At 38.1% G+C, this 14,281-nt stretch overlaps 1 protein-coding gene across 1 annotated transcript in view; it reads left to right on the top strand.

The window, feature by feature from the left end:
* CPNE3 (copine 3) overlaps positions 1-14,281 on the top strand; it is a 51,083-nt gene that overhangs the window by 9,091 nt on the left and 27,711 nt on the right. Inside the window, exons 2-5 of the mRNA XM_039464793.2 lie at positions 8,484-8,625; positions 8,897-9,076; positions 11,095-11,169; positions 12,441-12,512. Coding sequence (XP_039320727.1) covers positions 8,494-8,625; positions 8,897-9,076; positions 11,095-11,169; positions 12,441-12,512 — 459 coding nt within the window. The 5' untranslated portion in view covers positions 8,484-8,493. The remainder of the gene's footprint in view (positions 1-8,483; positions 8,626-8,896; positions 9,077-11,094; positions 11,170-12,440; positions 12,513-14,281) is intronic.

Genomic DNA, 14,281 nt, shown 5'->3' with positions numbered 1-14,281 from the left:
CACTGGGTTCCCCACCGGGTATGGGAGGGGGAGACCACATGCTCATGCAGACACAGGGAGTAGAGGTTATCTGGTGCTGTGATAAAGTAGTAACTAGCATTAATATCTGGTTTTCTTTTCAGCAAGTCCAATGTACTTGTAACAAAGGTTAAAGCAATTTATATTTAGTTTGCATTCTGATGTTAATTTTTAAACACCAGTTCTAACAAAAATGCATCAACTGAGTATTTCTAATTCTTACCTCCATCAAAAAACTGTATAAATTTATGACCAGCACTAAATATATACATATATATATACAGACACACATACATATATATATATATATTTTCTCTTTAGAAATGATTACTAACAATTAGAAATGAGTGAGATAGCACCTGGTGGGTTGTTTTAGTAATAAAAAGCTCTTTTCAACAAAAAAACAAAAACAAAAAATTTAATGGTTTATCTACCCATTAAATTGTAAATTATTTAAGGCTAAGAAGACATGTTCTCTTTGCTACTGTGTCTCTACACAAGCAGGTCTACCATGGTTTTTTTTTTTTTTTTTTTTTTTTTTTTTAAAGATGGGGTTTCACCATGTTGGTCAGGCTGGTCTTGAACTCCCGACCTCAGGTGATCCGCCCACCTTGGCCTCCAAAGTGCTTGGATTACAGGTGTGAGCCACCAAGCCCGGCCAGGTCTACCAGGTTTGTAGGTGCCATTAGAACATCTTAGAGCAGCAACATTTATTCTCAGGAATATAGTGCACTTAATAGCCAGACTCTGAAAGTAAAAAACTTACATGAAAAGAATTTAAAATAAGCTTGTTCTGTATTTAGTAAGAAAGTGATGCCCAGATTTTTTAAAAATCACTATCGCAAAATACTAGAAATGAGGATAGGGAATAAGATCAAGCATAAAAATACATAAAACAGAGAAAACGGCATGTTTTCTTCTAATGTGAAAAAGAAACAAAAAGGAGGAATCACTGGATCAGATGTCAAAATAAATGGACTGGGCTGGGCATGCACTTTGGGAGGCCAACATGGGCAGATCACCTGAGGTCAGCAGTTCAAGACCAGCCTGTTCAATATGGTGAAACCCCATGTCTACTAAAAATACAGAGATTAGTCGGGCATGGTGGTACGCACCTATATCTCTTCAAGATATGAAGAGGAACTGCTATGAGGTAAATAAAGTATAAACCATTTCAGTTCTTTCATTCTTTGGTAAGCTTTTGTTATTCTGATTACATTTATTTAAGAACCATGTAGATAGATATAGCCTCAGTATTAACCTTGTAATTTTAAAGATCCTATTTTATTAATTTGTGTCAGGCTGAATATTACTTTTGATATTAGCAAGCCATAAGTAAATACATTAGAGAATAATGCTGTTATACTAACATTTTTTGGTATTGTTTTTAATTGAAAAATCATAATTGTATACTTGTATGGGATTTATTTATTTTTACTTGACAGCTAAGTAACTATTAATTAGAGGCTTTAGCACCCTGAAGGCATTTTGGCATAAGGGGAAAATACCTGAGTTCATGCTGTAGTGCTGACACTTATTAGCTTTGTGATCCCATGTAAGTAATTTCACCTTTTTGAAGACATTTGTATTTTTTTCTAATAGATACTATGCATTGTTTTGAAGATTAACGATGTGCTGAAAATTATGAGCATTCTGGGTCAATCAATTCAGACACTAGAGTGCTTTATTTATAGTCATACCTATGACATGTTGACCTTTCACCATGTAGTAGTCATTATCCTGCCTAACTCACAGAGTTTTTGTAAGGTTCAGAAGATAATATATTATTTGGAAGATTGTAAAAAAAAAAAAAAAAAGAAAAAACAAAAAAACCAAAATCTGTCTTGTTGTATGGAATTATTAACTATCTTTTCTTTCTCCTTATTTTTCTACTCCCCACTCTCTTACTCTCTACCCTTAAATGTAAAGGTGAATAAAAAACCCAGTAGTCAGTAGCAAGAAGAATACAAATTCTTTTATAGTGGAGTGTAGTTTTAATCCTCAGTAAGAGTAGAAATCTCTGGGGAGCATCTCCAGCTCCAAGAGCACTTTGATTGTTCCCTGTCTATACCACACAATTTGATATTCTTGTATATTATTTCTTTGTATATATAGGTAGCTAAGTAGCTAAGTATTTATTTCATTTTTATCTCCTCCCCAACCCCCACTTTTGGAACACCCAGAAAGTATTCAATAAGTAATTCTTTTATGAATGGATTGCCCCAATTTGATTACAATGAGCTACAAGCTCTTCTGTTGCTGTATAGTGTCCCTGCTGTCCTTAGCAAAATAATGGATTTACAGTAATAAATACACTTGCTAATAGGACCTGGGAACTCTCAGAAACGTAGCAGCTTTTGGATTTATAGCCATAGTTCCTGCTCTGCCACTTTCGTTTTTTTTTATAGGGGAACATTTATTACTGTTTTGTGCAACACAGTTGAGAAACACTGCCAAAGGTGTTTATTACTGGTGTTGCTGGGCCGGTTCCAGCCGACCCAAGGTTGCCCTTGCTTGCTTTCAGTAGCAGTCAGGCAGAATGTACTGTGGAATAGCAGTTAGTGAGTCATGGTATTAGAAAAAGAAGGAAATTCTGAGAATTATTTACAGTAGACCAGTCTCTTCATTTTTCAGCAGAAGACTGAAGGAACTTTGCTAAAGAGATTAGTAATGGGCACCAACTTCTCCTTCACAATTGTTTTAGGACACATTATGAGACATTGACATGGGCCTGTGCTCCCCTTCCTAGCATACCTTATCTGTAGTCAAGGCTATTTTGCCAAACAAGTTTTACGTAAATCCTCAAAATTATTATTGTTCCAAGAAACTCTTCATAAATAAGGATGAGAAAGTTGCTTTATGTCTACTACTTAGTAATAAGCCATCTATGCTGAGACAATTAAAATCTCCTAGCCATTAATAAAATAATTGCTACAATTCATGGAGTGTCTGTTATTTGCTGAACATGCCGCAAACCTACAATTGTCAGGGTATTTATTAATTTTATTTTTCTCTTAACCTTATTTACATTGAAGGACTAGTGTCAGGGTTTTTTAATATCCTCATTTTCTGGATGAGGAAATTGAAGTTTAGATAGATAATTTGGCAGGGTGACATATCCAAATTAGTGGTGGGAAAGAAATTTGAACCACACACACGGACTCCAAAGTTATTGCTCTTTCTACTACAAATAACCTGTGCCAGATATTATGCTTCAGGAAGAGGAAGTGGCAAAATATGGTGGCTGTCCACAGCTCACAGTACATAGACGAAGTGATGAGCCACGAATACAAGTAACAATAGTGGAAAGAAAATGGAATCAGTGCCCTAACAGTATTAGGGGTATCAGCAACAGCTGTATGGACGAAGTATCATTTGAAGAGGTTTTTTTTGTTTTTGAGACAAAGTCTCATTCTGATACCCAGGCTGGAGTGCAGTGACGCCATCTCAGCTCACTGCAACCTTCGCCTCCTGGGTTCAAGTGACTCTCCTGCCTCAGCCTCACAAATAGCTGGGATTATAGGCACCTGCCACCACACCCAGCTAATTTTTGTATATTTAGTAGAGACGAGGTTTCATCATGTTGGCCAAGCTGAGTCTTGGACTCCTGATCTCAAGTGATCCTCCTGCCTCGACTTCCCAAAGTGCTGGAATTACAGGTATGAGCCACTGTACCCAGCCTGAAGTGGATCTTGAAGAACTTGGATGGGCAGAAGCAGCTGTTCAGGTAGACTAGGGGTAGATGTTGGCAGGGCCATGAATTCCAGGCTTAGTTCATTGGACTATCACTTTTTAAATCAGAAGTGATAAAATCATAATATGAATGGAGAGAAGATGGCAGTGGAAATACCCATTAGGAGGCTATTATATTGGGCAGGTGAGACATACGGAAGACCTGAAGTTAGGGTTCTGACTCTGGGTATGGGGAAGGGGCTGTATTTCCATGTTTGGGAGAGATTTGGGGTTCTAGTAGGCAGAATCCCTATGACATCTTTACTGAATAAATCTAAGAATAGGTTTAAGGGGGAATGGGAAAAGAGGAAGTAGATAAGACTTCAGGATTTTTCAGCCAGGGCATGGTAATAACTACTTGCCTTAAATTTCACCTATCAGGTACCACTCTAAATATTAGGTCTTAATTCTCAGTTCTTTAGGTTTATCTCTGTTATAATATTGATTCAGAACATCAGGGTAACTGGAAGAATATTTGGTATGTTTGATATTTCTAGGGATTCTTTGCATTTCAGAAGAGGCGTTTGGATCAAATTATTGTTCAATAAATAATCTGTACAGTGGGGAATCCTAGGTATTATTTGTGTTTTCTATCATCCTGCTCTTTAGGGAGTAAAATACTACATAGAATTATTCTTTAGTTGCTCATTCATTCTTTGCCAGGTCACTTATCCCAGCCAAATCTTTCATGCTAAAAGAGTATGAAACATTTGTTTTATTTTCTCATTATATATTTTGTTTGTTTGCTTGTTTGTTTTGAGACAGGGTCTTGCTCTGTCACCAGGCTGCAGTGCATAGCTTACCGCAGCCTTGAACTCCTGGGCTTCAGTGAGCCTCGTGCCTTAGCTACTACCCTGGCTGGCTAAATTTTTTTTTTTTTTTGAGACTGAGTTTTGCTCTGTCACCGAGGCTGGAGTGCAGTGGCACGATCTCGGCTCACTGAAACCTCCACCTCCCAGTTTCAAGTGATTCTCCTGCCTCAGCCTCCCAGGTAGCTGGGACTACAGGCATGTGCCACCACACCCGGCTAATTTATGTATTTTTGGTTGAGACGGGATTTCACCATGTTGGCCAGGCTTGTCTCAAACTTCTGACCTGAGGTGATCCACCTGCTTCAGCTTCCCAAAGTGCTGAGATTACAGGTGTGAGCCATTGCACCCGGCCTAAATTTTTTTTGTAGAGATGAGGTCTCTGTTGCTCAGGCTGGTCTTGAACTCCTAGGCTTATGCGATCCTACTGCCTCGACCTCCCAAAGTGCTGGGATTACAGGCATGAGCCACTATGCGCAGTTCCCATTATAATTTGTGTATAAAGTATGCTATTGCACTCATGTGTATCATGTAGTGGATAATTACATTAAAAGGAAATGAAAAGAGCATCTTCATGAATATTAGTGTTAGCAAGATTCCAGACCCTAGTGTTTATGTAATTTCTTCCATTTGCCATTCAGCCATAATGGGTTTCAGGATAAAATTGAGGCCACAGTCAGAGTCATTTTCAGAGGGGAATGCTGCTAATAGAGGAAATTTGTTTCCTGGCAGCAATGCAGTAGTGTAACTGTCAACAGTTTGTTAAATAATCAGCTGTGCCTGGCATCTTGTTTTTGTAGCTTTTGTATAAGCATTTTTAGGGAAAACAATAATGCTCTTCTGATATGCTTGTCTCTTTGCTGTGAGACTGACTTCACATTTCATTCTCTGTTGAATTCTCCCCATCCTTGGAAATTGAAGACTTTTCTGCTGGCTGGTAGAGAATCCTCTACATGTTGTTTTTTGGGAGCTTTAGCAATCATTGCTTATTCTGTGTTCATCTACAGGACACTGCTTTATGCTTGGTACTGCTGACATACAATGTACAAGACTCTAAACTACCTTATGCAAAAAAAAAAATCATACAACTAACATTTATTTTATAGATTCTGTGTCAGATACAAAAAACAGGATGCCTGGCACATGCCAGATTTACAAGTTTGCTTGCAGTATCTCCATTTTTAGTGGTGAGGAAACCTAGGCTCAGGAAGTTGAAGTTACTTATACATGGTCACATAGCAAGTGCCAGATGCAGGGTTCAACCCAGGTGTGCATTACCCCACATTTGATCTTGTTCCTGTACTGCAGTGATCGGTTACTATTAGTGCAACAGAAATTGAAAGGAACAACTTAGTATGGATTAGAATAATCAGGATATCATCGTGGAATGGAATAATTAAAAAAAATGAAATATGGGATAGATAAGAGAGGATCAGACTCTAGAGGGAGGTAGTGATAAAATAATAATGATAAAATGTGAACACTTACTGTATACTAGGCACTGTTTAAATATGTATATCTTATGTATATAAATATATAATATATGAAAATATATAAAATGTATATTATACATAGAAGATATATTTATTTATTTATTTATTTATTTTTGAGATGAGGTCTCACTGTGTCACCGAGGTTGTACTACAGTGGCATGATCTTGGTTTACTGCAAACTCTGCCTTCCAGTCTCAAGCAATCCTCCTACCTCAGCCTCTCAAGAAGCTGGAACCACAGGCTCATGCTACCACACCCCACTAATTTTTGTATTTTAGTAGAGATGAGGTTTCACCATGTTGACCAGGCTTGTCTTGAACTCCAAACCTCAAGTGATCTGCCCGCCTTGGCCTCCTGAAATGCCGGGGTTACAGGTGTGAGCTACTATGCCCAGCCAGCTTTGTTTTTAAACAAAATTTCTAGCTACTTCTAAGACTATGCAACCTACTTCATTTTTCTCAGTCTCTATTTAGGAATCTTGGTATTGATTTTTGACATATGTTGATGGCTGCTACTGTTTTTAGAGGTTATTAGAATTATCAAAACTTTTTAGGCCTAGCACACTGGCTTACACCTGTAATCCCAGCAGTTTGGGAGGCCAAGGTGGGCGAATTACTTGAGGTTGGGAGTTCGAGACCAGCCTGACCAACATGGAGAAACCCTGTCTCTACTAAAGATACAAAAAAATTAGCCAGGTGTGATGATGCATGCCTGTAATCCCAGCTACTCGGGAGGCTGAGGCAGGAGAATCACTTGAACTCAGGAGGGGTAGGTTGTGGTGAGCCAAGATCACACCATTGCACTACAGCCTGGATAACAAGAATGTAACCTCATCTCAAAAAAAAAAATTTTTTTTTCATAAGACAGTAGTTGTTTTTTGACATTACAAAGGGCACTTCTAATGGTAGTCTTTGTTATTTCAGATTTGCTTAGGCATTCTATACAGCACAAGAATCCTACTGCCATATTTAAATATAACAAGATAATGGGTAGATTTGTTTCTGTGGTCCTAGAACTTCAGCTAAATCTCAAAGTGAAGGGCAAGGGGCATTAAATACTTCCTATTGTAAGGATGTCTGCCAGTACTCTAGGGTAGTATGTACCTTCCCTCCTGCAGGAACTGCCCTAGCACCATCAACCTCCACTGGCTAAGTGGACATCCAGATGGGAAATGGAATGCCTGGTTCCTCTTCTTGGTAACATCTGCAGCCACCTTCATTCCCTGGGTTCAAGTATGAAGGCAGCTCGCCCGAAATACTGTATTCCTTCTTAAGTGCAGCCCCCAACATGAGGTCCACCCTATCCCCAGTCTTTTTCATATATTGGTTGGAGACTGGGGAACGACGGGTCTGTGGAAGTTAAGCTAACCCCTGGTATTTCTTAGCAAGTCATAAGGGAAGATAGGCCACACCTTCTCTCTGTAGAACAGTAGGCTTGCCAACCTTGCCTACATGTTAAAATCGTCTAAGAGCTGATGTCCAAGTTGTACCCTAACCCAGTTAAAATCTCTTTAAGAGGAACTCTGGTATCAGTAGCTTTGAAAGCTCCCCCAGATGATTCCAGGAAGCAGCCAATATTGATAACCACTGCTGCAAAATATTGGGAGCTGGGGGTAGAGTGGAGGGAAAAGGGAGCTTTGGGGGCTTTTGGTTTTAGCTAAAAAAATCTTTGAAAACAGAAAATATCCTACTCAGCGTCTTGTTAAATAAACAAAAATAAAAGTAAGGTTGACAATCTGTTTTGTAGCATAATGCTATGTGTACCTTTAAATGAAGGATCATACTTGGAGTTTTTCTGAATGATAAAATTTATAGTAAGGTGAAAAAAAGATTAGTTTTTTTGTTTATTTGTGTTTTTTCCAGACAGAGTCTCTGTTGCCCAGGCTGGAGTGCAGTGGCACAATTATAGCTCACTACAGGCTCAATCTCTTGGGTTCAAGCGATCCTCTTGCCTTAGCCTTCCTAGTAGCTGGGATTAGAGGCACACGCCACCACGCTTGGCTAATTTTTTTTATTTTTGGTAGAGACAAGGTCTTGATATATTGCCCAGGATGGTCTCAAATTCCTAAGTTCTAGCCACCCTCCTGCTTCAGCCTTCCAAAGTGTTAGGATTACAGATTACAGGTGTGAGTCACTGAGCCTGGCCAAGAAGATTAGTATGTCTTATTGGCCATCCTAAAGGCTGCATTTTACTGTCATTCAGTAAGTTAATTTTATCCTAGCAAGAGAATCCGATGGAGGCAATATTATTGGAATGAATTAATAGAGGCCCACATCCCGAGGAGGTACACACAACAGTATGATTCTAGCAAGTCTACTCTATAAGCCTATTGTGACAGCTGGTTTTAAGAATTCACCTATTTTTGTTAGGAATGAGTGTGCTTCTTAAAGACATCATTTTACTTACTTTCTCTTTGTATTGATTTTCTCAGAGCTTAAGACATGGCTGCCCAGTGTGTCACGAAGGTGGAGCTGAATATTTCCTGTGCCAATCTTTTGGATAAAGATATAGGGTCAAAGTCAGACCCTTTATGTGTGTTATTTTTGAATACAAGTGGTCAACAGTGGTATGAGGTAATGTTAAATACTTTAGCTAAGAAGTAATCTGAACTACCCTTTTAATAATCTGAAGAGGTTTTTTCTTTTTTAATGTTAAAAATAATACTATCCCATCTGTTAATGGAGTTTTTTGTGAAAGTTTGTCCTTGATTGTAGAATTTTTCATACACATATAGAAACTTCCTTTAGTTGTCATGCCTGTGTTTATATTTAATGCATGTGTATGTGAAAATCCAAGTGCACCTTTAATCTGAAGAAACTTTTTTGTTTCTGGGGATGGCTGTAGGTTGAACGCACAGAAAGAATTAAGAATTGCTTGAATCCTCAATTTTCCAAGACATTTATTATTGATTACTACTTTGAAGTGGTTCAGAAATTGAAATTTGGGGTTTATGACATCGACAACAAAACTATTGAGCTGAGTGACGATGACTTCTTAGGAGAATGCGAATGCACCCTTGGACAAGTAAGTGTAAATAGCCACTGTACTCTTTTGTCTAAATTTTAATCAATGAATTGGGTGTTTTTGGTAAGCATCATTTAATTTTTAAAGTTGAAAAGCATTTAATCCCTTTAATGACAGTTTATATATTAACATGATTGGCTTGAACATTGTGGAATTCATCTTATATTTTGTATGGGCAGTAACTATATTTCTGGAAAAGGCTATTAATTCTTTTGAGTAAGGGATGCTTCATGAGGCATTTCAGTAAAATACCTCCACTTTAGCTGCCGCAGAGTTCTCTATGGTTTCATTATGTTCAAGTCATAAGTGCTATCAAGATAACAGCAACTTCTCTGATGTTCTAACTAGTGAGACTGGTACCTCCTGACTCCCAGTGCCCCAACAGTACCCCCTTTACCTGGCTTGCTCTTTCTCAACCTTATTCCCCCATAAACCTTCTCAGACCCTCTATATTAGTTTGGAACCCTTTTCTGAGCTCACTTGTACTGTCTAGTACATCTCACCATACTTTTTAATAGTTGTTTAAGAATCTGTCTTCCCAGTATATGACAAGTTTGGTCAGGGTAGGGACATGTCTCATGGCTCACCATTTTGCTCCTAGGTTAATATGATTCATAAGGAGAGATTATAAAGACTGAAGAAGGTTTTAGGAGGGAGGAGTAATTTTGTTTTAATATGTGACATTTGTCAATTCCATATGTCTTTTATAAGTTTATTTTTCAGGGTTGAATTGTTTGGAGATTATGGTATTTTCTGTATCTCAAAAACAATATGAAACTGATTAGTTTCTTAAAACTTAAATAATATCAAAGAAAAAAATAAGGAAGTATTCCTTTTTTGGGGGAAAAATCCCAGGGTAGCTAAAATTTCTATGAATTTGTGAGATATATCAGAGGTATATCTATTTGAAAGAACCTAGGTATGCTATATTCCTTCAAGCAATATGACCTCTTATGGGAGTTAAATATTGAAGTTGGTGTGTCAATAGAAAAATTGAATCCTTTTTTTTTTTTTTTTTTTTTTTTTTTGAGACAGGATCTCACTCAGTCACCCAGGCTGGAGTGCAGTGGCTTGATCACAGCTCACTGCAGCCTTGACCTCTCAGATTCAAGTGATCCTCCCATCTCAGCCTCCTAAGTAGCTGGGGGTATAGGCACATGCCTCTGCACCTGGCTAATTTTTGTCTGTTTTTGTAGAGACAGGTTTTGCCATGTTGCTGAGGCTAGTCTTGAACTTGTGGGCTCAAGCAGTCCTCCCATCCCAGCCTCCCAAAGGCTGGGATTATAGGTGTGAGCCACTGCACCTGGCCTTGAATCTCATTTATTGAGTATTCTGAAGCCCACCTTTTACCTAGAAGGTTTCAGCTAAGTGATTTATTTAAGCAATGAGAATCCAGTCCTCTTTTTCCATTACAAGGAACAATTTAAACTTTGACATACACAGGAGGTTAAGAAACTAGTGGATAGGGAGATCATTATCTGCCAGGGTCGAATTGGGAAGTTTTTCCCAGTGGGTTTTAAATATGTTGATGAATTTAAAATGTCACAATCTCTAAATCTTTAAAAAACCAACTTAATGTTTCTATTTCTTTTCCTTTTTTTTTTTTATTGAGACGGTGTCTCGCTCTGGCGCCCACGCTGGAGTACAGGAGTACAGAGGAGCAATCTTGGCTCACTGCAACCTCTGCCTCCCAGGTTCAAGCAATTCTCCTCAATCAGCCTCCTAAGTAGCTGGGACTACAGGCATACACCACCACACCCAGCTAATTTTTGTTATTTTTAGTAGAGGCGGGGTTTCACCTCATTGGTCAGGCTGGTCTCGAACTCCTGACCTTGTGATCTGCTGGCCTCTCCAAGTGTTGGGATTACAGGCGTGAGCCACCGAGCCGGGCTCATGCTTCTATTTCTAATGACTTTAAGTGAACTTCGTACTCAGTCTTTTTTGCTGAAACTATTTTCATTCAAAAATTCATAGGATGAAGGAAAATGACTCTTAGTATCCCTTTCTAATTCTAACAGATTGTTTCCAGTAAGAAGCTAACTCGACCACTGATGCTGAAAAATGGCAAACCTGCAGGAAATGGGAGCATTACGGTAAACATAAGATATCTGTCTTTTGTCTCAGAAGATTTGGCATAACAGGGCATGCCAAAACTGTGCATACTAGACAAATATTCTACAGCCATGCTTTGTCACTCAATCTTGAATGTCGCATTCTATCCACCCTTGTCTTGTAGTGATCACAGTTGGGAAATGTATTATGCAAACAAGGAGAAACATACGGTGTGGTCGTCCCTTCTTTCAGTTTTTTAAGTTGCCCATATAGGTCAAGTGCACCTGGGTGATACCTGCCCCTCCTCTGTGGAAGTGTCAATTCTTATGTTAGAAACTGCTTAATAATCTGGATCAATTTGGTTCTCTACTGGGGAAACAGTCCTCTCAACGTGACAGAAATTTTTCCTAGTGGATTTTATTCCAGAGGGGTATTATATTATGATATGGCCATTGAACCTATAAACTCTTAACCATCGTTTATTGTGCTTGTTCTCTGCTGCCTATCCTCCTACCTAGGCTTTTCATTGCTGACTACTGGCTCCGGGCAAATGAATATATGCTTTATTGCATTTCACGTTTCCAATTATATAATGCCAAGCCTGTAAACCTTATCTTCTAGAGTGTCTCTACAGATAACTGCTGCCTGGAGTGATAGTATTTTAACTTTAGCTCCCTCTGAGAATGTAAGGGTAGCTCCCTGAGAGAGCTATGTTTCAAGGTTATTGTAATTATCAAATACATTTCTCTGAGCAGCTGATTGGCTCTAGTTTAGATTTCCAAAGGCATAAGAATGTTCAGGGGTGTTGATTTTTGTGGGAAAGAGAACATTGTAAGTAGTTAGCATCCTTGCTGTAGAGCATGAGAGACTGATACTTATTTTTAAGTAGAATGAGTCTTTCAGTTACATTGGATGAAAAACATTGATCTGATCATTTCAATTTACAGAGTGTTCTAGGTATGATTTATTCATGCTTCTCAGAGTTTAGGGAACTTTAGCCAGTGTTTTGCAGAGGATATTCTCAATCTCTGGGGTTTTGACGTTTCCCTTGAATGGGGAAGATCCAGCTTGGGCAACCACATTTCAAAAGACATTGCTAAATGCAGACCTGGGCATTTTTGGAAAAATCTTTATTTCATACACATAAAAGAAATAATGGTAGATCCTTCTTAATTATACCATTTTCTTATGAAACATTTTAGAATTCATTTGTATTAGTGTAGGCTTTATATTAGGTAACAGAATAAATCAGTGCTTGAGTATATCAGAATTCCTAAAACATATTTCTTTCACTTACCTTGTCTACTCATAGATTTCAGCTGAAGAAATAAAAGATAATAGAGTGGTCTTGTTTGAAATGGCAGCCAGAAAACTGGATAATAAGGTGGGTAGACTGTGCAGACTTCAACAAGGATGTCATGTTTTGCCTTCTTTTTTTTTTTTGAGAAAATAAAAATGCAGTTAATATCATGAACTCCATCTTCTGAACATCACATAGGATACTAGTTACTTCCAAATTTTGCATGTGTGTATATACGTGTTTAAGCAGAACCCATTTCTCTTCACCTCTTTCATCTAGATGTGGCTCTTTCATCTAGAGCCACCTCATGCCATGTAATCAGGCATAAGGTGGCTCATGCCTGTAATCCAGCACTTTGGGAGGCCAAGGTGGGCAGATCACTTGAGCTCAGAAGTTTGAGACCAGCCTGGGTAACATGGCAAAACCTCATCTCTACAAAAAATACAAAAATTACCTGGGCATGGTGGCATGTGCCTGCAGTTTCATGTGAGTTGGGAGGATTACTTGAGCACGGGACGTCAAGACTGCAGTTAGCAGCAATCACACATTCTCACCTGTGTCTGTCTCAAGAAAAAAAACAAAACAAAACATAAAGAAAACATTTTAGACTATAGGCTGGGGACTTTTTTTTAATTGTGGAAAAAAATTAAATATATTCAAAAATAGAAGACTATTTAAAAAAAATTTCATGTTCCTATTACCCATCTTCCACAATTATAACTCAGGGCCAATTTTGTTTAATCTGTACCCTTATCTACTTTCTCTCCTCCCAGACTTCGTATCATTTCGTCCATGAATATGTTGATGTATCTCTGAAGACACTTTAAGTGATTACATTGTTTAAAGTGTTTCTTAAATCTTTATAAATCTGCACATTTCTTCCTTCCTTTTGCTTCTTTCTCTCCTTCTTCCCGCCCTTCTTTCTTTTCTATCTATTCTTCCATCCATTCATGGAATTTATTCAATGGAGAAAACTGATTTGTTTGTCCTGCAGAAGTTTCCACATTGAAGTTGGGCACAGGTGATGTGCACCTGTAGTCCCAGTTCCTCAGGAGGCTGAGGCAGGAAGATGGCTTGATCCTGGGAGTTCAAGGCTGTAGTGCACTATAATAACAAGACTCCGTCTTTAAAAAAAATTTTTTTGGCTGGGCGCAGTGGCTCACACCTGTAATCCTAGCACTTTGGGAGGCGGAGGTGGGTGGATCACCTGAGGTCAGGAGTTCAAGACCAGCCTGGCCATCATGGTGAAACCCCATCTTTAAATTTAAAAAAAAAAAATTAAAATAAAAAAAAATTTTTTTTAAAAAGAATTTTTCATATTCTACAGATGGCTAATTAAATCCTATGGTGTCATTTAACATATTTCTTTCTCTACTTTTGTTTTTTGATTTCTGTAAACTGGCAATTGAATCTAGAAGTATAATCAGCTGGTATTGTTAATTGTTAGCAAGACAATTTCATCACTGGTGGCATGCAATTCCATCAGGAGGCTCACACTAACTTGTGTGTTTTGGGGATGTTTGTGATCATTGATGGTAACTACCTGGTTTTATTATTAAGAGCTTGTAAAATAGCGATATTGTTACTCTATCATTGCTTTTGCTTCTTAGCAAGAATGTTTGTATAGAGATAAACTTCTCCACATTAGGTATTTATTTACTTTGTCATACAGTTTATATAGGAAAGGCAAGTTAAAATATTTGAGTTTTCTTCCATATTTACCATTTTTCAAAATTATAAGTTGGTTCCCTAGCATCCCCTAAATGTGACAGTGAAGTTTTTTTGTTTGTTCTGTTTTAGAATTGCTGTAAAGTAATAGATTTAAATATTAATAACTGCGATGGATTGCTTTT

This window comes from Saimiri boliviensis, chromosome 15, assembly GCF_048565385.1.
Source record: "Saimiri boliviensis isolate mSaiBol1 chromosome 15, mSaiBol1.pri, whole genome shotgun sequence".
NCBI classification, from domain to species: Eukaryota; Metazoa; Chordata; class Mammalia; order Primates; family Cebidae; genus Saimiri; species Saimiri boliviensis.
This window is presented reverse-complemented; position numbering and strand designations above follow the sequence as displayed.